A 22,053-nucleotide genomic window follows, 5' to 3' on the forward strand; every position below is an offset into this window, starting at 1 on the left:
GCTTAAGAGTCTAGAAGTCAGGGAGTATGTATCCACTTCTTTGAATTCATTATGGATCAAGTGAATCCTTTGATGACCAGTTGGAATGGAGATGCTATTCTTTACAATACCCTATTTCAATATACAAATCCACTCCATGCATTATTTTAATGTTTTCATGTTTATTTTTCAGAGGGAGAGAGAGGAGAGAGAGAGACAGAGACACAGAGAGACAAAGCATGAACGGGGGAGGGGCAGAGAGAGAGGGAGACACGGAATCTGAAACAGGCTCCAGGCTCAGAGCTGTCGGCACAGAGCCTGATGCGGGGCTCAAACTCATGCACCACGAGATCATGACCTGAGCTGAAACCAGGAGACAGACACTCAACTGACTGAGCCACCCAGGTGCCCCACTCCATGCATTCTTTACCACATACCTTGAGTTCTACTTATGTGGAATTGTAGATACATATTAATATTCTTGGCATGTCTTCTTTTTTTTTTTTAATTTTTTAAAATGTTTTTATTTATTTTTGAGACAGAGAGAGACAGAGCATGATCAGGGGAGGGGGCAGAGAGAGAGAGGGAGACACAGAATCTGAAGCAGGCTGCAGGCTCTGAGCTGTCAGCACAGAATTGGATGTGGAGCTTGAACTCATGAGCTGTGAGATCATGACCTGAGCTGAAGTCGGACGCTCAACCGACTGACCACCCAGGTGCCCCATAACAGGAACTTTTAAAAGGAAAGATGTTAGGAATAGAGGGTTAGATTTCACACTGAGTCTTGACAGTGCTGTGTGCTCCCTGAGTACATCTAAATGATCAAATGACTTGTCACAAACCTTGGAGTGCCCTTGAAGGGGTCATGTGCTCTAACCTCTCAACCAGTATAGATGCTTTCTTTGTCATTTTGAAAGATGATCACTCACCTTCTGCTTTAATACTTCTAGAAAGTTCTTTCTTATATTAGGGAAAAGTATTCTGCTGTTTAATTTTGATCTTGGGTTTTCTTCCGAGCCATTCGTAGTAGTCGATTCCTGCTGCGTGACAGCCTGTTGAATATTCAGAGAAGACCTTTCTTCCTAAGTTTCTCTTATTTAGGCCAACGTGCGTGGTTCCTTGAACTGTAGCGTAGTGGTGCTGTGTGCTGAATGTGATTTTGCAGGTGCAGTCTGATTAATATACAGAGCAATAGGATTTGATTTCGGCACTAAGTTTCTGGTTATGCTGCCTAAGGCTGCCTTTGTTTTTTAGGTAACTGAGTTTGGCCGCCCCCAAGACCACCCCCAGGTTTGATGATTCACCTAGAGGACTCACAGGACTCAGCTTATAGTCATATTCGTAGCTGTGGATTATTACACTGAAAGGATACAGAGCAAAATCAGCAAAGGGAAAAGCATAGGCTGAGTTCTGGAGGAAGCCAGGTGCGAGCTTCCAAGAGGACTTTTTCAGTGGGCTCATACAGGATGTATGTGATTCTTCCAGCAACAGGTTGTGACAACCTGTTTACCAGGGAAGGTTATTAGAGACTCAGTGTCCAGTGTTTTTATTGGGACTGGTCACATAGGCACCTTGTGCCTGACATGTACAAAAATTCCAGACGCCTAGGAGGAAAGGTTCAGCGTAAACCACATTGTTTGTACAAACAGTTTAGGTACAGTGAACCACTCTTAGTAGGAAAGGATGGGAACATTCCCAAAATCCAAGTTCTCAGGTGCCAGCCAGGGGCCAAACTCACAAGTAGGCGTTTTTGAGGAGAACAGTCTCAGGCCTGCTCTGTTAACTCTTTATTGCCAGTAACCATGTTAACATTATTATCTCTTGTGGGACTTGTATTAACTTTTCTGCTTAGGTGTTTATTTACTTACTCTAATTGCTGCTAAAATAGATTTCACCATTCTGGTTTTTCAGAACTGTGGGTTAAGTACTTTGGATGGGTTGGTTATATAGAAGTCACGTTCAGACTTATCCTGGAGATCTTTGTATTTCCGTCTCTGCTGTCGTGGAGAGCAGTGCTGACCTTCCATTCCTTTCTTTACACTTTAAGGTCTGGGTTTTTTTTCTTTCCTTTTCTTTTCTAAGCCTACTGCTGGGAGTGGAACAGCTGGGGTGATACGTACTTTTCACTCTTCCTGTGCTTCTGTGTCTGTAACTGTCAGCGCTAGCCTCCATTTGAGACTTGCTTTCTTGTCTGAAGTGGGAAGAGTTCTTAGAACCAGAAGTTTATGGGGCACTGGAGTGGCTCAGTGGGTTAAGCATCTGACTCTTGATTTTAGCTCAGGTCATGATCTCACGGTTCATAAGATCGTGCCCTGCATCGGGCTTTGCACTGACAGCATGGAGCCTGCTTGGGATTCTCCCTTCCTCTCTCTCTTTCTCTTTCTCTCTCTCTCTCTGCCCCTCCTCTGCTCATTCATGCTCTCTCTCTCTCTCAAAATAAATAAACTAAAAAAAAAAAAAAAAAAGAACCAGGGGTTTATGTAAAATTATTCTGAAAAATAGTTTGCTAACATAGCGTTAAACATTTAAGTGTCCTGAACAGCATCATCAAAAATTACTTATTATAGTTTTCATTTTTTTTTTCAACGTTTATTTATTTTTGGGACAGAGAGAGACAGAGCATGAACGGGGGAGGGGCAGAGAGAGAGGGAGACACAGAATCGGAAACAGGCTCCAGGCTCTGAGCCATCAGCCCAGAGCCTGACGCGGGGCTCGAACTCACGGACCACGAGATCGTGACCTGGCTGAAGTCGGACGCTTAACCGACTGCGCCACCCAGGCGCCCCTATAGTTTTCATTTTAATGCATAGCTATCTAGATGCTTTACAAAAAGAATTAAGTACACACAGTCTCTTCACCTGAGAATTTATCATGGATCCCACTGATATGGATGAACACTGAAAATAGGGAACAGAACATAAAATCTATGTTTAGAGATAGCAAGGAGGTAATGGTTAAATTTAATATTTGAGGACAACTTGACTGAAAATTGTAAGCAAGATTTTGTTCTCTTAAATTAAAAAGCCTTACCTCCCCAGACAGTACAGTCCTTCCATGAGAGCAGTGTGATTGAGTCTAAGCTGTCCAGGAGAGGGTAGCAGGATTCAGGGTGTCCTCAACACTCTGTCTCAAGCTCATCCGCAGCTGCTCTTCCCCAGCAGAATCTCACGGAAAGCGATACCACTCACTGTGGTCAGAGAGCAGACCCCAGAACGGAAGTCAGCTTTAACTCATTCTCTGTGCACCACTTCAGGAAGCTCTTGTCAGTAGTTCCCCACCCCATGCCTCGCCCTCACTCTGTGCTAAACATTCTTACTTAGGAAACCCCCACGCACACAATTTCATGCTTCCAGGAAGTGCCTCGGTGCTTAGTACAGCCCCTCCCCCCCACAACACGCGAAAACCCGACATGCATACAGGCCGGGGGAGGGGGGGCGGGGGTTCCCATGTTAATTGTATGTGCATGCAGGCCAGCTCAGCTACACCACTGCAGTGCATGGGATTTCACCGTGTGCAAGTCATTTCATTAAACACTGGGTGATTTGCTCTGTATGCATGGACCATTTCTCACTGGTATGTATCCTTCTGACAAGTCTGTCTGACTTCTGTTGTTGAAGGGAACTTTCTTTAGTAGGCTTGTTCTCTTACTCTATTTTCTGTATCTTTCTGTTAGTACTATTTTGTTTTTTTGTTTTTGTTTTCCACTTGTTAAGTAGACCATCAAAAGTATATTTCAGCTGAATTCTGGTAGTAAAGCAAAAGAAAGCTATTTGAAATCTGTCCGTTCTTGTGAAAGCCACACCTGCAGGGAGTTTTGGTGACCTCTTGAGAGAGTAAAGAAGGACTCCTGAAACTTGGGGCAGCTGTTTGAGGCCACTGTCTCTAGCTCACATTGATGTGTGCCCAACAGGGCTTGGTCCTGGGTCCTAATGAGCATCGGGGCGGAAGATTGTGGCCTGAGGCAAAATGACTCGAATTGGGGAACTTTAGGGCCCCACTTAGTGCATGGAAATACCGATTGATCATTGTGTGGGCTGCTCTTTTCTCTACGTGACAGCGTGTGAGGTGTTGTTAAAGGAGCAAGACTGATGCCTGAAGCCACACAGAAATAAGTCCCAATCCTTTAGAATCACACTTTATGCATTCTTTTATAATTTGGGGATTTTACTTTCTGTTAAACATTTTTTTTCTTTATTGCTGATTGTGATTTTTCTCTTTAATATTCTAAATTTTTTTTTTTCAACGTTTATTTATTTTTGGGACAGAGAGAGACAGAGCATGAACGGGGGAGGGGCAGAGAGAGAGGGAGACACAGAATCGGAAACAGGCTCCAGGCTCTGAGCCATCAGCCCAGAGCCCGACGCAGGGCTCGAACTCGTGAACCGTGAGATCGTGACCTGGCTGAAGTCGGACGCTTAACCGACTGTGCCACCAAGGCGCCCCTCTTTAATATTCTAAAGTCAGAATTTCTTTCCTGTAACAACCCATCTCAGAAATCATTTATTCTAGGAGTTCTCTCAGTTTTTGGGTTGAGGACCCCAAAGAGTTTTTGGTTTTGTGGGTTTACATTTATAGATATTTTAGAAATTAAAACTGTTTTAGAAATTAAAACTGAGAAATTTAGGGGCGCCTGGGTGGCTCAGTCAGTTAAGTACCCCACTGCAGCTCAGGTCATGATCTTGCAGTCTGTGAGTTCAAGCCCCGTGTCGGGCTCTGTGCTGACAGCTCGGAGCCTGGAGCCTGCTTCAGATTCTGTGTCTCCCTCTCTTTCTTTCTCTATCTCACAAAAATAAATAAACATTGAAAAAATTTTTTTAAAAACCTGAGAAATTGGAAAAAAACCCACCTCATCTCTTTTTTAGTTATTTTTTAAATGAATTAAGTAAATCCATAATGTGTTAACGTAAATGACATTTTATAAAAAATGAGTTTTCAAGACAAAAAAAATCACTTCATGAGGAGAATGACATTGATTTACATTTTTGCAAATCTCACATGTGGCTTAGTAGAAGATAGTAGAGTTTCAGTCTGCTTCTGAATTCAGTCTCTTGCCATCTGATCCTTTGCACTGTTTGAAGAGAATTTGGCCTTTCACAGATACACAGTGGAAAGGGGAGAAGTACTTTAAGAGCTTTTTCAGCTGATTGTGGGCATGTGTCTTTGATAGTACACCAGAATTTGACAAGTGGCAATTTCTTAAAGGTTAGTTGCCGTGTGGAATCTGAAACTGTATCGATTAGCTTTTTGTACACTTATATTAAGATCCATTTGTCTGTCTTGTACTTTGAATGGATTTTGAAGTGACAGGATCATTTCGTTCTTTTTTGAGGACATATCTGCCAAATACCCAAATCTGAATAACTGTGGCTCCTCTGTCAGTCATTCTTCCAAGTAAAAAAAAACCGTATTGTGGCTCGTACTTCACACGCTGCACGTGTGCTCTTCCTCGGGACAGCCATGGTGCCTGGATGCCGAGCACTGGCACACAGAATATTAGAGATAAGCGGACTTGAGGGCCAGATTTAATAAATTTAATACTTTTTGCTTCTCACCAAATATTTGAGCATCTAGCATGTACCAAGGACATTCTTAAGTGAAATCGGCCTGTTTTTGTTTTTTTGTTTTTTTAACTGTGAGCATGGCCATAAAGAATATACGATTAATAGTAGGGTCTGGCGTAACGGCCTTGACTCATGCTGAGCCACGAGGAGTTTTACCCACCGCTGCATACGCGCCGTCAGTGCAAAAGAAGAAAAAAAGCAGCTCACATTTTCGTATTGTGCAAATAGCTTTGACCTTGCAAACCCTCTCGTGTGTGTTTCCTTATCTACAGAGTGCTGATTTCCTCTGTGCAACCTCCCCAGGGCTCTGTGAGGGCGGGCAGAGGCCGTAGGTGCAGGTGCTTTGAGAGAGAGAGAAGGACTGACAGGTACCGGTGGGGACTGACCTGGCTCTTGTGTTGTTGTAGATCTGGAGCAGCAACCATTTGTTCCCCAGCGCAGAGGAGGCCACTCTTTTCCTTGGAACGCTGGACACCATTTTCCTCTTCTCTTATGCTGTGGTAAGTTTTAGAATTTGAGGGTTTTAGGTTGAGGAAAGATGTTATATGGAAATGACTGCACACTTACGAAGTGTTTAAGGGATTCTAGAATTTCCTGACCCAGGAGAGTTCAGTTTTGCCGAAGTTTATATTTTGTGTTCTTCCCATCCATCTACCCAGCCATTCATTCATTTTTCATCCATCTGACAAATATTTACTGAGAACCTATCATGCGCCAGATACTCTTCTAGTCTGTGGGAGTTCATCAGTGAGCAACACAGGAAAAATCCCTAGCTTTATAAAGCTTACGTTCTTGGGTGGGAGCTAAGGAGGACCAACAGTAACACGGCGCTGTACATAAGCAAATAAAGAGGATGGGTGAAGGTGATAGGTGCTGTGGAGAAGAATAAAGCAGGGAAAGGGGAATACATAGCCCCGGGTGGGAGTTGTAATTTAGGTAGGATGGCTGGGGAAGACCTCGGGTGGGAGGCTGTATTTGAGCCAAGACCCGATGTGAATGAGGTCTGGGTGATTAGAACAGAGAGACAGGAAGTGAGGCCAGAGAAGGTATGGGGCTCAGACCTTTAGGGCTTTGGTCCCTTTGTTGGGGCTTTGACTTTAACGTTGAGTGAGATGGGAGCCATGGAAGGTTTTGCGCAGACGAGTGCTGGGATCTGCCCCGTGTTTGTACAGGTGCACTTGCTGCCCTGGGTGACCGAACCAAGGGCAAAGGCAGAAACAGGGAGACAGGTTAGGCTATTCCGGTTTTGAGGTGAAGGATGATGATGTCTCAGATCCAGGGTGGGGTAACAGAGGTGGGAAGAGGTAGATTTTACCTGTGTTCTGAAGGTAGAACCAATAATTCTTTTTCCTGTTGCGTGTGGAATATAAGAGAAAGAGAGGTGTCGAGAACAACTCTAGGGTAGAAGTATCATAGCAGAGTGGAGGACGGTGGGAGGGGTAGGCTTTGGGGGCAGTCTCTTTTAGATAGGTTGCATGTGACATACCTATTATTGCCCAAAGGATGAAGAGTAGACATTTGATTATGTGAGTCTCGAGTTCAAGGTAGAGGGTCAGCCTAGGGGTACAGATTTCAGAGTCTTTGGCATCTAGATAATTTTCAGTTAGGAGACTGGATGGAATCATCCAAGGAGCAGGTGAGGATAAAGAAGAGGTGCGACAACTGAGCCATGGGGCTTCTGTTATCTCGAGGCAGGGGACGTGAAGAACGGGCACGTGGGCAGAGGTGCAGCAGTAAAGGGGGAGAACCGAGAGATGGTGGTGTCCTGGAAGCCATACCAGCATGGCAGGCGCTAATTCTCTGTCCAAGGTAGTCGTCTTGGATCGGGCAGCTGGGATCTCTGGTTGTGGGAGCTGTGTGGTGGCGGCTGAGTTCAGGCCGCGGGGAGCATACTGTGAGCCGTCCGTGCTTTTCTCCCAGGGTCTGATTTCCTCTCTTGCAGATGTGTCCAGTTATAAAAAAGCCTTTGATTACATATCCAGGTGATGTGCAACACCAAGTGAAAGTCCCAGAGTAATCTCTGAGTGTTTCTTTGGGCAATTATTGGAATATCTTTTCTTCAAAGAGGAAGCCTGTAGTAGTAGAAACAGTTGGAGCAGATCGTGGATCAATTAGCCTAACTTCACCCTGGGCATTTTGAGTAGGAAATCCCAATAACGTGGTCATTCAGCTATAGGTGGAGCACCCCCTGTGGGTGGAGCACCCCTGTGGGTGGAGCACTCCCTGGAGTGCTTGTCACTGAGCCTTTACGGTGTATGTTAAGAAGCAGCATCGTCCAGTGCAAAGACCACCTCTACCACAGTCAACTGGCTGTGTCATATTTGTTTTCCAAATGGAATTTCACCCTTTTTTTGATCTTTAGTTTCCTCTTCTCTAGAGTTGTGATCATACCTGTCACTAGGATTCAGTAGGTTTAGGAGATAAAGGGGCCACGGGCAGTCAGTGATCATGCTTCTTTATATCGAGCCGCATGTCCTTCTGGCACTTCAGGCATCATGTAGGCATTTGGAATAGCACAGAATAAATTGGTTCCCTCATCTGAAACATTGAGAGATTTTCTTCACCCCCTTTACTGTCTGTAGCATAAGACGTGTGAGTGGCAGCTACAGAACATAGAATCTGAAGCTTCCGGGTGTTTCTTTTGAAGTAGCGACAGGTCGATGATGAGACATACCATCTGTTTTCTCTAGTGTAGATACAGTCGGTGTATCAGAAACACCTATACCTGGATTTAGGTTTTCAGTCAAGACGTTTATTCATATTAATGGAAGAAACCCAGTGTATTGCCCTTGGCTCCTTAGTCTGCCTTGCGGCCATGACCACCGGATTTTGATTCTTGCCGCTCAGTGGGAGGAGAGCAGGAGGCAGAACGTTTGTACTTATCTTCAACTAATTATTGGCTTTGTGCCCCTACACTCCCTGCCTCGCGAAGTCACAAAGCCCAAGGGTCAGATTAAGCAGGCAGTGCTTGTGCCCCAGAAGCTTCTGTTGTGCAGGACGCGTTGTGACACATCTTGATTTCAGAATGCAAATGGCTAAGTGTAACCCCTGTGGGAATGCACATCGCTGATCCTTAGGAGTTAATCTGTTCTAGAAAATGAAATATATTTGTGTGCTTGTTTCATTAGCATTTTTGCTTTGTTTTGTTTTTGGTTTTCCAGTCTCCTTTTTAGGCAGTGATGGGGATCCACTTGTGGTAGAACCAGAGTTTACACTGGATTGTAGTATTTGGGTACATGAGTTTGTTTACAGTGTAATGTGCAGAAACCCACTGTCATTTCACGAAACATGTGTGAAACTGATGGAGACAGCTAGTCTGGGCTTATGAATGAAGTTTAATTTTGAGTCATGTCAGTGTTTTGTTTCCCTCACCTGCATTGCATTGTATCTTCCTGTTTTTCATGCTGTGTCATTACTCAGAGCTGTAAAATAAACATGCTTTATTTTTAGGGCCTTTTCATCAGTGGAATTGTTGGAGATCGGCTTAATTTGCGATGGGTTCTGTCGTTTGGCATGTGTTCTTCTGCACTAGTGGTAAGTTGAAAAGGTATTAGTGTTATCATTATCGACATCATCAATATTATCATCTTGGTCAGGTATTTTGGAATCCAAGTCCTCTCTCTATTTCTATACGTAGAACAGGAGAGTAGAATTAATCTTCCATTTTTTTAGTAACTTGTGTGCCTTTTCAACTTGAGGGAATCTTTTTATTTTTTATTTTTATTTTTTTTTAATATTTATTTATTATTGAGAGACAGAGCATGAGGATGGGAGGGGCAGAGAGAGGGGGAGACACAGAATCCGAAGCAGGCTCCAGGCTCCGAGCTGTCAGCACAGAGCCCGACGTGGGGCTCGAACTCACAAATTGCAAGATCATGACCTGAGCCAAAGTCAGACGCTTAACCGACTGAGCCACCCAGGCGCCCCATCACTTAGGGGAATCTTTTTAAAGTGAGATTTGGATCATGCCCCTTCCCTGATTCGTTCACCACCAAAGCCAAGCATAAATAGCACGGCATTCAGTGCTCTCAAGAACCTGGTCCTGAGCCGCCTTGGTAGTTGGGTTGACCACTACACTTCACCACTTGGATCTGGCCATAATTTTTCCCGTGGTCCTAACACAGCCTGTGTCTTTCTGCCTCACTCTCTTTGCTCTCGCTCTTCTTCCTGCCTCCAATGGCTCCCTGTTCAGTTAGCTCTCCATAGTCTAACTCAGGGTCTCCTGCAAGTGACTGGCTAAATGGCAGTTCTTTCATAGTGCCTTACTCTCCTGACCTCCTTCGTTCCTGAAAGGGATCGCTTCCTCTTCCGGGCTCCCCCGCCATAGCACTTACATTGTCTGCTGCTTGGGCTGCTGATTTCTGTATCAGTCTTGCTTTCCCTGGGAGTCTGCAGCATGATGGTTGAGGTCACAGATTTCCCGAGACCTGGACTACCTGGCTGTCACTTCCTCTTCCGCCATCTCCCAGCTGCCATTGCTCTTGCTTCAGCCTCATTGAAGACCTCCCCATAGGGCTGATAGGGAGGCTCTTGCGAGTTTCTACGTGCGAGGCCTGGGGAACAACGCCTAGCTAATTTAGTGCTCTAGAGGTCAAGATCCACATTTGATGCATCTTTTTTGTTTGTTTGTTTCTTAGCTCCTAGTGAGGAATTTTTATTGGTTGAATGAAAGCATGGATTTCAGTTAGACCCTATTTTATGATGATTTTCTGATATCTGCCACTTGAGAGATTGAAACACTTCATTCATTCGTAGCCTGCTCGCCTACCCACGTATACATCTTATTTTAAAACCTGTGTACATTTTGTTTTGTTTTTTTTACATTATTTGAAAAATTGAAGTATGTGCATGAACTCACCCTTCTTGGTGTGTGGTTCCAAGTTTCAACAAACGAGTCCAGTTGTGTCACTACCGTTCTTCCCTCCTCCCCCAGCCTCTGGTCAGCAACCACTGACCGTTTTTCTCTCCTTATACTTTTGCTTATTCCAGAATGGAAACATATAGTATGGTGCATTCCATTTTTTAACCCATGCAGAATATTCCCCAAAGAAATTTCAACTGCAGACAAAATGTTCACTTGAGCAAAATGCCTACAAAAAGCAGTTGCTTGGCGAACGCTACTGATTTACCGAGCCGATCACAGCTTCCACCGGTTCTCTCGACAGCTGCAGTAATAATGATGCTTGTGTGTCCTGGGCCCCACGGTGTGTGTGGCCCTGCGCTGACTGACCTTATATCCACAAACTCGGTCCTTACAGTTGTCCTCCACACACATGGGCCTGAGGACGAGAAAACGAGAGCTGTATGATGGGGTCGAACAATGAGGATTGAACTTTTTAAAAAATTTTTTTTTTTTCAACGTTTATTTATTTTTGGGACAGAGAGAGACAGAGCATGAACGGGGGAGGGGCAGAGAGAGAGGGAGACACAGAATCGGAAACAGGCTCCAGGCTCTGAGCCGTCAGCCCAGAGCCCGACGCGGGGCTCGAACTCACGGACCGCGAGATCGTGACCTGGCTGAAGTCGGACGCTCAACCGACTGCGCCACCCAGGCGCCCCGAGGATTGAACTTTTTAGAGCAGAAGATCCACGTTGAGCCGGGGGGTGGTCGTCAGGGAGCTTTGTGTTGTTTGACGTCTTTCGTCAGTGGCGGCAATTTGGCGTGTTTGTCTTACTCGCTCGGTGCTGCTCTGAGCAGGAGCCTCTGGAGAGTCAGCCGCGTGTCTCTTAGGCCCGGGACCCTTGAATGTGTCTCTTCACGCAGAAACATAAGCATGGTAGGCAGTTAGGTGTCCTCTAGGTGTCTGTGTGGATGTCACGTGTCCCTTTTTCTTCCCTTCCTCGTAGGTGTTCGTCTTTGGCCCTGTCACAGAATGGCTGCATTTCTACAACAAGGGCCTCTACTGCTGTCTGTGGATTGGGAATGGCCTGCTGCAGTCTACCGGTTGGCCCTGTGTGGTTGCGGTTATGGGCAACTGGTTTGGGAAAGCGGGGTATGCCACTCCCCTTGTCTTTAATTTCTCTTTTTAAGTGGTTTTAATATCAGATTATTCACACCTGTCATCAGTCAACTTGATCTTTTTGATCCTTCCCGTGCCTTCCCTCTATTTTAGAAAGAATAGTTGAGAGGTTTCACATTGGAGCGTGTCAGAAATGGTGTGGACTTGAGGGGTGGCCTAGCCCCGTGAGACACGTTCTTTTTTATTCTTAAATAAATAATGTTTATTTATTTTTGAGAGAGTGGGGGTGGGGAGATTTCTACGTGGGGCTCAATCCCACGACCCTGGGATCATGACCTGAGCTGACATTGAGAGTCAGATGCTCAACCAACTGAGCCATCCAGTCTACCCCCCATCCCCCAGTACATTTTCTTTTTTTTTTTTTTTTTTAATGTTTATTTTTGAGAGAAACTGACAGAGTGCAAGCAGGGGAGGGGCAGAGAGAGAGAGGGAGACACAGAATCCGAAGCAGGCTCAGGCTCTGAGCTGTCAGCACAGAGCCTGACACGGGGCTCGGACCCACGAACCGTGAGATCATGACCTGAGCTGAGGTCAGATGCTCAACCGACTGAGCCACTCAGGTGCCCCAAGATAATCTTTTTTTTTTTTAGTTTATTTTTTTATTCTGAAAGAGAGAGGAGGGTAGAGGGGCTGATAGAGGGAGAGAATCCTAAGCAGGCTCTGTGCTGCCAGCAGCTGATGTGGAGACTCGATCTCACGAATTACGAGATCAAGACCCGAGCCAAAATCAAGAGTCAGATGCGTAACTGAGCCGGGACCCGGGTGCCCCAAAGATAATCACTTTGACACATATCATTTTGAGATCATTCTTACTTGAGCTTTTATTTTTTTTAATTTTTATTCATTTAAAAAAAATTTTTTTTTAATTTATTTATTTTGAGAGAGACAGCACAAGTGGGAGAGGGGCAGAGACAAAGGGAGAGAGAGAATCCCAAGCAGGCTCTGCATTGCCTGCACAGAGCCTGATGTGGGGCTTGAACGCATGAAGCCATGAAATCATGACTTGAGCTGAAACCAAGAGTCAGACGCTTAACTGACTGAGCCATCCAGGCGCCCTCCAAAATGTTTATTTATTTATTTTGAGAGAGAGAGAGAGAGAGAGACAGAGAGAGAGAGAAAGTGTGTGGGAGGGGCAGAGAGAGAATCCCAAGTAGGCTCTATGCTGTTAGCACAGAGCCTGATGTGGACTTCATCTCATGAACCTTGAGATCATGACCTGAGCCAAAATCAAGAGTCTGAACACTTAACTGACTGAGCTACCCAGGCACTTCTTACCTGAGCTTTTATAAATTGGATGACCCTGGGTGTTTGAAAGCAGTGCCTGGACAGGTTGACCATTCCATTATTTCTATGGATCAATCACAAAGAAAAAAAACTTGAGCCATTATTGTTCATTTTTGAACATTGGACAATTTGTTTTTTTTTTTTTAAATTTTTTTTTTCAACGTTTATTTATTTTTGGGACAGAGAGAGACAGAGCATGAACGGGGGAGGGGCAGAGAGAGAGGGAGACACAGAATCGGAAACAGGCTCCAGGCTCTGAGCCATCAGCCCAGAGCCCGACGCGGGGCTCGAACTCCCGGACCGCGAGATCGTGACCTGGCTGAAGTCGTATGCTTAACCGACTGCGCCACCCAGGCGCCCCTGGACAATTTGTTTTTAAACAAGTAATACTAGTAAGTGAAATTGATGATGTGCTACTTAAGGCCCAGTGAGGTTTCCTCTAAAACACAGCAATAAACCACAAAGTACCATTAAAACTATGACAATTTAAAGCAGTTCTTTTTCAACTGGTTTCTTCTAAAATCATGTCTTTGGTTAGCCAGTGTTGTTCAGAGGCTGACCTGACTCTTTCCTCCAGGACCCTCTTGCTAGATTTTGTATGTTTTATGATTTTTTATTTTAATTAATTAATTAATTTTAAATTTTTTAACTTTTTTTTTTAACATTTATTTATTTTTGAGACAGAGAGAGACAGAGCATGAACAGGGGAGGGTCAGGGAGAGAGGGAGACACAGAATCTGAAACAGGCTCCAGGCTCTGAGCTGTCAGCACAGAGCCCGACGCGGGGCTTGAACTCATAGACCGCGAGATCATGACCTGAGCTGAAGTTGGATGCTTAACCGGCCGAGCCACCCAGGCACCCCTTAATTTTTTAACATTTATTTATTTTTGAGACACAGAGACAGATAGAGCATGAGTTGGGGAGGGGCAGAGAGAGAGGGAGATACAGAATCCGAAGCAGGCTCCAGGCTCTGAGCTGTCAGTACAGAGCCCGACACGGGGCTTGAACCCACAAACCATGAGATCATGACCTGAGCTGAAGTTGGATGCTCAACCGACTGAGCCACCCAGGAGCCCCTGTTTTATTATTTTTAAATGTTTATTTTTGAGAGAGAGAGAGAGAACACGCATGTGCACACACACACACACACACATGCAGGTAGGAGTCGGGTGCGGGGATAGAAGGAGAAGCAGAGAGGGGAGTGGGGATGGACAGAGGATCTGAAGTGGGCTCTGTGCTAAAGCAGAGACTCTGATGCAAGATTCGAACTCGCATGCGTGATCTGAGCTGAAGTCAGCTGCTTAACCAACTGAGCCACCCAGGCACCCCTTTCCTGGACCGTTGTGGTAGCTAGGTTCCCTTCCACTAGATTCTTGGTTTACCTGTTTTTTTTTTAATGGCTTTATTAAGGTATATAATAAGCTGCACAGATTTAAGATGTACCATTTGATGAGTTTTGGCATGCATACGTCCTTAAAACCACCACCACAGTTAAGAAAATGGACATATCCATCACCCCCAAGAGTTTCCTCTTGCCGTTTTGTTAAAGTCCTCTCCTCCACCACTCCTGCTACCTTCTCCCTCCCTCCCATTGCTGTCTCCAGGCAACTGTTGATCTGCTTTCTGTCACTTTAGATTACTTTGCATTTTCTAAAATTTTATATAAATAGAATCACACAGTATATAGTTTCTTGATTGCTTTCATTCAATGTAATTATTCTGAGGTTCATTCATATCATGTGTATCGATAGTTCATTCCTTTTTTTAGCCAAGTAGTAACCTATTGTATCACCATTTGTTTATCTTTTCAGCTGTTGTTGAACGTTTGGGTTGTTTTCAGTTTTTGGTTATTACAGACAAAGCCCCTGTGAACATTTGTGTATAAATCCTTAAAAGAACATATGCTTTCATTTTCCTTGGATAAATACCTCAAAGTAGAATGTCTGTGTCATGTGGTAGGTGTGTGTTTACCTTTTTAAGAAACTGGCAGTCTCTTCCAAAGTGGTTTTACCATTTTACGTTCCTGCCAGCAGAGTGTAAGGGTTCTAGTTGCTGTGTGTTCTTGCCAGCACTTGGTATATGTGGCCTTTTTTGTTTTCAGCTATTCTAGTAGGTATGCAGTGGTACATCACTGTGGTTTTCATTTGCATTTCCCTAATATCTGATGGGTCCAATATCTTTTTATGTGCTTACTTGCATCATATTTTTGTGTGCATGAAGCTTCTTTTTTTAAAACTTTTTATTTGAGATAATTGTAGATTCATACTCTTTAATGTTGTATTAGATTTTTTCCCCCTTAGGATTTAAAATTTTTTTTAAAGTAATTTCTACACCCAACTCAACTTACAACCTTGAGATCAAGAGTTGCATGCTCCACTGACTGAGCCAGCCTGACGCCCCTGGATTGTTTTGTATTACTGAGTTTTGAGAGTTCTTTGTATTTCAAATGCAAGTTTTTTATTGGATCAGTGATAGGCAAATATTTCCTCCCAATCTGTGGCTTATTTTCAAAAATCTCTTAACAGTATCTTGGGATGCACCCCGAAATGAACTTTAGTTTAATAATAGCCTTAAGGAACATGATGTTTTGTCATTTGGGTGTACTTTAAAAACATCTTAAGATAGAATGTTGATCTTTGTAATGTGGACTTCCACCATTTTGGCCATTTTGTATGGGAACTGCATCAGAATTCCTTCTGATTGTATTGTTTTCTGTTTTCTACTGTTCTCGTAGACGAGGAGTTGTTTTTGGTCTCTGGAGTGCCTGTGCATCAGTGGGCAATATTTTGGGAGCATGCCTAGCTTCTTCTGTTCTGCAGTATGGTTATGAGGTAGGTATTTCTTTCTAGCTTTTTCTTGAGTATATAAATATATTTTGTTTTTTAGGAAATAGTACTATGGCTATTTAAAACTATGTAGAGCTATGTTTGGGTGGGGCAAGGCTTGTCTTAAAAGTAGACAAACTTTTGATAAATCCAAACATAGAGATTATTCATGGGAAAAATGCCCAAGTCTAAAGACAATATAATCAATTGGGAGAAAAGTCTTTGCAACTCATGTTACAGATAAAGAACTAATCTCCCTCCTATGTAAAGAGTATCTGCAAATTGATAATAAAAAGATCAACAACAAATAGAAAGGAGGGTAAAGGATTTGAATGTGTAGTTCATGAAAAAGAAATAGAAATTGTTTTGAAATATATGACAAAATATGCCACTTTATTTGTAACTTATTCATTCAATAAATATGTATTACAGTCTAAGTGCTCCTAGGCAGTAGGGAGTAGAGCACTGGCCAGAAAAGAGAAAAATCTCTGCCTTTATGGAGCATAGGTGTTAGTTGGTAGAGAAATGCAAATTAAAACTACACTAAAAAAGAAAGGAACTATGCTGTTTACTTGTTATATTGGTAAGAATCCATAAGTTTGATAACATCTTGTGTTTATGAGAATGTAAACAAGCATTGACCCCCCCCCCTTGGAGTCACTATGAGACTGTCCATCAAAATTACAGCTGCTCTAACTGAGCTGTTCCACCTCCAGTAAGTAATCCCACAGGTGAATATACTTCCACATATACAAGGTAATATTTCTATTCGGTTATTTCAACATTGTTTGTAATAACAAAAATTGGTAACAAATGTGAACCAGTAGGGAAATAAACTGTGACATCCTCTTCAACGGAAGGCTGAAGGCCATAAATTAGAATTTGGAAGCTTTCTCCGTCCTGATAGGGAAAGTTCTCAATGGTATGTTAAGTGAAGAAAGTGAGGGTGCAGAACAGCGTGTAATGAGTGAAGCCATTTTTGTAGAATGGCGGGAAAGTTAGAGTATATATTTGTATTCGCTTGTGTTTCTAAAACAGTCTCTGGGAAGTAGAAATCAAATAACAATGGTCATATGTTGGGAAAATGAGGATTAAGTGGATGGGAGAAGAGGTGGGAAGGAGAGTTTTTACTATACAATCTACTTTTTGTTGCTTGGATCATGTGAAAGTATATGTATTTTAAAACCTAAATAATGTAAGTAAGTTAATCTTTTAAAAAGTAGATAAATCTTTAAGTTTTAAAAAATGTTTATTTTGGAGAGAGACAGAGTGTGAGTGGGGGAGGGGCAGAGAGAGAGGGAGACACAGAATCTGAAGCAGGCTCCAGGCTCTGAGCCATCAGCCCAGAGCCCGACGCGGGGCTCGAACTCACGGACCGCGAGATCGTGACCTGGCTGAAGTCGGACGCTTAACCGACTGCGCCACTCAGGTGCCCCTAAAAAATAAATAAATCTTTATTATTATTATTTTTTCAACGTTTTTTATTTATTTTTGGGACAGAGAGAGACAGAGCATGAACAGGGGAGGGGCAGAGAGAGAGGGAGACACAGAATCGGAAACAGGCTCCAGGCTCTGAGCCATCAGCCCAGAGCCTGACGCGGGGCTCGAACTCCCGGACTGCGAGATCGTGACCTGGCTGAAGTCGGACGCTTAACCGACTGCGCCAGCCAGGCGCCCCTTTTTATTTATTTATTTATTTTTTCAACGTTTTTTATTTATTTTTGGGACAGAGAGAGACAGAGCAGTAACGGGGGAGGGGCAGAGAGAGAGGGAGACACAGAATCGGAAACAGGTAAATAAATCTTTAAATAGTTCACCAAAGGTTTGGTCTCAGAAGAATTTTTTTTTTAAATTTTTTTTTTTTTTAACGTTTATTTATTTTTGAGACAGAGAGAGACACAGCATGAACGGGGGAGGGGCAGAGAGAGAGGGAGACACAGAATCGGAAGCAGGCTCCAGGCTCTGAGCCATCAGCCCAGAGCCCGACGCGGGGCTCGAACTCGCGGACCGCGAGATCGTGACCTGAGCTGAAGTCGGACGCTTAACCGACTGCGCCACCCAGGCGCCCCATCAGGTGCCCCTAAAAAATAAATAAATCTTTATTATTATTTTTTCAACGTTTTTTATTTATTTTTGGGACAGAGAGAGACAGAGCAGTAACGGGGGAGGGGCAGAGAGAGAGGGAGACACAGAATCGGAAACAGGTAAATAAATCTTTAAATAGTTCACCAAAGGTTTGGTCTCAGAATTTTTTTTTTTAATTTTTTTTTTTTAACGTTTATTTATTTTTGAGACAGAGGGAGACACAGCATGAACGGGGGAGGGGCAGAGAGAGAGGGAGACACAGAATCGGAAGCAGGCTCCAGGTTCTGAGCCATCAGCCCAGAGCCCGACGCGGGGCTCGAACTCACGGACCGCGAGATCGTGACCTGGCTGAAGTTGGATGCTTAACCGACTGCGCCACCCAGGCGCCCCATGGTCTCAGAAGAATCTTTGTCTGGTTAGGGTCAATGGGAGGTCCTTCGTGCACTCGCAGTCACCTTTATTCTAGGCTTCTTAGATTTGCATCTGGATTATACTCATTGCTTCAGATGGGAATTTCGGTTCACCCTGTGTGCCGCTCCCAGGTTTGACTTCTGGAAACGCTAACGTGTCACCGTCTTTTCCAGAAATTTAGGCTGTCTATCCACATCAGGTTCCATTCTCTATTAAACAGAATTCAGCTCTGCAGCCTGGCTTTTGAGGTTCTTTCATCTTGATCTCAGCTTTTCCTATCAGTTTTATTCCCTACTGTCCCTCAGCACAAGCCATCTGCTTTGACCACGTAGGAGACTTTCTATCCAGTTCCCAGCCCTCTTTGCTTCAGTCGTGCTGGGAAAGACCGTCAGCTGCCTGTTTTAGCTCTTCCTTAAGACATTGTCTTGCTATATCGGCACCATTAGCTGTTTCCTTCTCTATGTGTTTCTTATTAGGACTGGGTCTTCTCATCTATTCGGCCGCTTGATGCCTCGTGTTATTGTTTGGTGTATTGTTTAATCCCCTCAACCGGATAGAATGTTTGCGGGGGCAGATACTGTCTCTTGTGGGAGGCTGTGTGGTGCGAAGAATGAGGATTTGGGAGCCAGTCCTGATTTCACAATTGTAGTACCACTCAGTGTCCCTGGGACTCTAATTGTGCTCTTTGAGCCTCGTGGGGAAGATGCCTGGGAAAACACGCGAAACAGCTCTGTGCCTGGCACGGGCCATTTCCTTGCCAGTCTCCCTGTTCTTCCTGCCCAGCTCCCCACCTGCCCCATGGGTGCTTCTAATGAATGTGCTTGAATGAATCCCCCAGATGGGTAAGGAAGCACCTCTCTCCTCTCTTCTCCAGTATGCCTTTCTGGTGACCGCGGCAGTGCAGTTTGCTGGTGGGATCATCATCTTCTTTGGACTCCTGGTGTCACCAGAAGAAATTGGTGAGGAGAAGCGGCCTTTCTGTTCAGAACGTCTTACGGTTATGGGTGAGGCCTGCACGGCCAGGTTCTTGTTCCCTAGGAGAACTGTGAGCCCCTTTCAGTGACTTAGAGGAGTGGCGTTGCTCTGTGTGTCCAGTAGACCCTGTGGGTGGCTCTCCCAGCACAGCTGCGGACGTTGGAGGGGAGCGAGGCTCACCTTCCCGGATTCAGGGAAAACTCTTCATTGGCAAATGAGCTTTGTAATCGAGAATACTGACTGGAAACTAGCATGGAATGTTTCTCATTTCACTTCTTCAGACATTTCTTGTCCTTCGTAAAAGTAATTTAGTGTGATACTCATCTGTGGTTACATACAGAATATGTACGAGCAAAACCACAGAAGCAAATAAATGTACGAGTCCGTCTTTTGAGTTCTTGAAGAGACATGTCAGTTTACTCGTGTGTAGTGAACACTTTATTTTATTTTTTTTTAATGTAAGAGAGAGTGTGAAGTAGTTGAAAAAGCATTGCTCTGAAGCCAGGTAAAGTAGAATCAGAGTCCTGGCTTTGTGGCTTATTAGCTGTGTGATCTTAGCCGACCTCAGCTGACCTTGGCCTCTGAACCTTAGTCGCTTCTTCTGTAATGTGGAAATGAAAATAATACCAACCCCACGAGCAATGATACATGCAGAACCCTCGGCCCAGTGCCGGGCATCTAGAAGGCATTCTATAAATGGTGGCTGTTACTGTTGCAGGTATCCCAGGTATTGAGGCAGAAGAAAATTTTGAAGAAGACTCACACAGGCCATTAATTAATGGTGCCGAAAACGAAGATGAATACGAACCTAATTATTCCATTCAAGAAGGCAGCACTATTACCCAAGTCAAGGCAATCAGCTTTTATCAGGCCTGTTGTCTTCCTGGAGTTATACCGGTAAGGGCCCCTCAGATCTCCTTACCACCAGTGAGATATTATGGCCTGAATGTGAACCCTCCCTAGGATAAAGCATCTTTAAGTGTTTAGCTTCTTTTTGATACCTTATTGTAGGAGTATATGTTCAGAGGAATATTGGATAGTGACCCTCGGCTTGTTTCTAGACTTGAAATTTTATCTGCAGTCTAATGCAGGGGTTGGTGTACATTTTCTGTGAAGAGCCAGATAGTAAATGTTTTTAACTTTGGAGGGGGGATTGTACAGGCTCTACCACAACTACTCACGTCCAGGAAGCAAGTAACTCTGGATGGTATGGAACAAATGGGTGTGGACAGGTTTGGCCCGTGAGCTCCAGTGTGCTGACCCTGACCTAGCATTCAAGTAAGAAGGCAGAATTAATGTTTTTTTGGTTTTTGTTTATTAATGTTTATTTATTTGAATGAGAGCAGGAGACAGAGGGAGCACATGCACGCATGCACAGGGGAGGAGCAGAGAGAGAGAGAGGGAGAGAGAGAAACCCAAGCAGGCAGAGCCTGACATGGGGCTCAGTCTCACAAACTGTGAGATCATGACCTAAGCCGAAATCAAGAGTCGGAAGCTTAACCAACTGAGCCACTCAGGTGCCCGAAATTGGTGTTTTTAAATACATTCTTTCTGATTTGTTGAAGTATTATAGAATTATATGTAGACCAAGAGGGGGTTTTGAATGGTCCATTTCAGTCTGCCTTCTTTGCCTATATTCTTACCATTCCGGGAACAAAATTGTTTGCCCTTTTATTAAAAGGTCCAGAGCACATTACTCCACAGTACTTCTTGGTAATGCATTCCAGTGTTTCCAAAACCTTTACGGTCAGGAGAACCGTCTAACGTCTGAACTAAATCCCTTCTGCTGCAGTTTTTCTGTCTTGATGTTTCGGGCCCTCTAGCATGGGAGTGGAAGTTAAGAGGCCTAGGTTATGTGTCCGGCTTACCCACTAACTTTGTGTGAGGCCTGGGATAAGTCCCTCAGCCCATCCTGTGTCTCTGTTCCCCTTCCCTCTGGAGTGGAAAGTAAACCAGCCTTCCCCGGGGCCTAGAACATTGGGTTATTGTATTGTGAACAAGCACCCGGTTTTGTTTATTTTATTGTCTAATGGTGCTTTACAATGTAACCCCTCAGCTAGATTCAGAGCCTGCAGGTTGTCCTTTCTCATACATACTTGTTCCCTCTGACCTCTGCCTCCAAGCCGAGAGGACCGATATTTGCAAACAGATAGTGAACTATAAGTTAAAATGTAAGTGTGAGTTTCCACAATTCTGTCACCAAAAGATGATATGTTATACAGGAGAAATGCAAGTTCCTTTAGGCCTGTTCTCATGCTAGTGATTAGTAATTTTTAACTAGTTATTAAAATACTTTGCTGGTAATAGTTTAATTTTGGGGACAGGACTTAAAAATCTGTTGTTGTAAGTGTTTTTTTTTCCTATTCCTTTGTATTTCACAGGCGATTGTTCCCTGACACAGGCAGGGATGCAGAGGAAATCTAGTTAACTTAATTCCTTTGTCTCTGCAGCAGGCTGTCTGGACAAAACGCCCTCATGATTGGGATTTAGCTCTCTAGGGGGTGGCTGTTGCCCTGCCAGGGAAGCTGTTTTAAAACAAGTGATACCTAGGGAATAGCTGGCAGCTCCAGGGAAAAGAATATACTAGCCAGACACCCTTTGAAGTCCGGTCTCTCTGCTCCTCCCCCTTTTTCCTTTGATGCTAAATGTCAGGATTTCCTGGTAATAATGTGTTGAATATAGGAGTCTTAGCCCCACTGCCATCTTTTATTCCTCCAAGTAGAGTCACAAGGCCCATGACCATCGTGTTCCTTCATTGCTGACTCACCAAAGATACTTTTTCTTTTCCACTGGAATATAAAGGCCTTTGGACACCATAATATGAAAATAGTTTTAACGTTGATGCTTTTTTTAGACCTTGAAACTGGAGTGTAGTCCTATTGCCCTCCACTGATCATAGTGTTAACTTTGCA

The 22,053-nt window shown here is 44.1% G+C and overlaps 1 protein-coding gene across 8 annotated transcripts in view; it reads left to right on the forward strand.

Annotated features, from left to right (window-relative positions):
- SLC37A3 (solute carrier family 37 member 3) overlaps positions 1-22,053 on the forward strand; it is a 157,347-nt gene that overhangs the window by 10,766 nt on the left and 124,528 nt on the right. For all 8 annotated transcript variants that reach the window (XR_015244602.1, XM_025929519.2, XM_086688712.1 and 5 more), the window contains 6 exons: positions 5,948-6,040; positions 8,991-9,074; positions 11,388-11,533; positions 15,580-15,676; positions 19,041-19,125; positions 19,860-20,038. Coding sequence is in view for 7 of the 8 variants with exons in the window: in XM_025929519.2 (XP_025785304.1) it covers positions 5,948-6,040; positions 8,991-9,074; positions 11,388-11,533; positions 15,580-15,676; positions 19,041-19,125; positions 19,860-20,038 (684 nt within the window). In the remaining variant the exon portion in view is untranslated. The remainder of the gene's footprint in view (positions 1-5,947; positions 6,041-8,990; positions 9,075-11,387; positions 11,534-15,579; positions 15,677-19,040; positions 19,126-19,859; positions 20,039-22,053) is intronic.

This window comes from Puma concolor, chromosome A2, assembly GCF_028749965.1.
Source record: "Puma concolor isolate L17-30 chromosome A2, mPumCon1.1.hap2, whole genome shotgun sequence".
Lineage (NCBI taxonomy): Eukaryota > Metazoa > Chordata > Mammalia > Carnivora > Felidae > Puma > Puma concolor.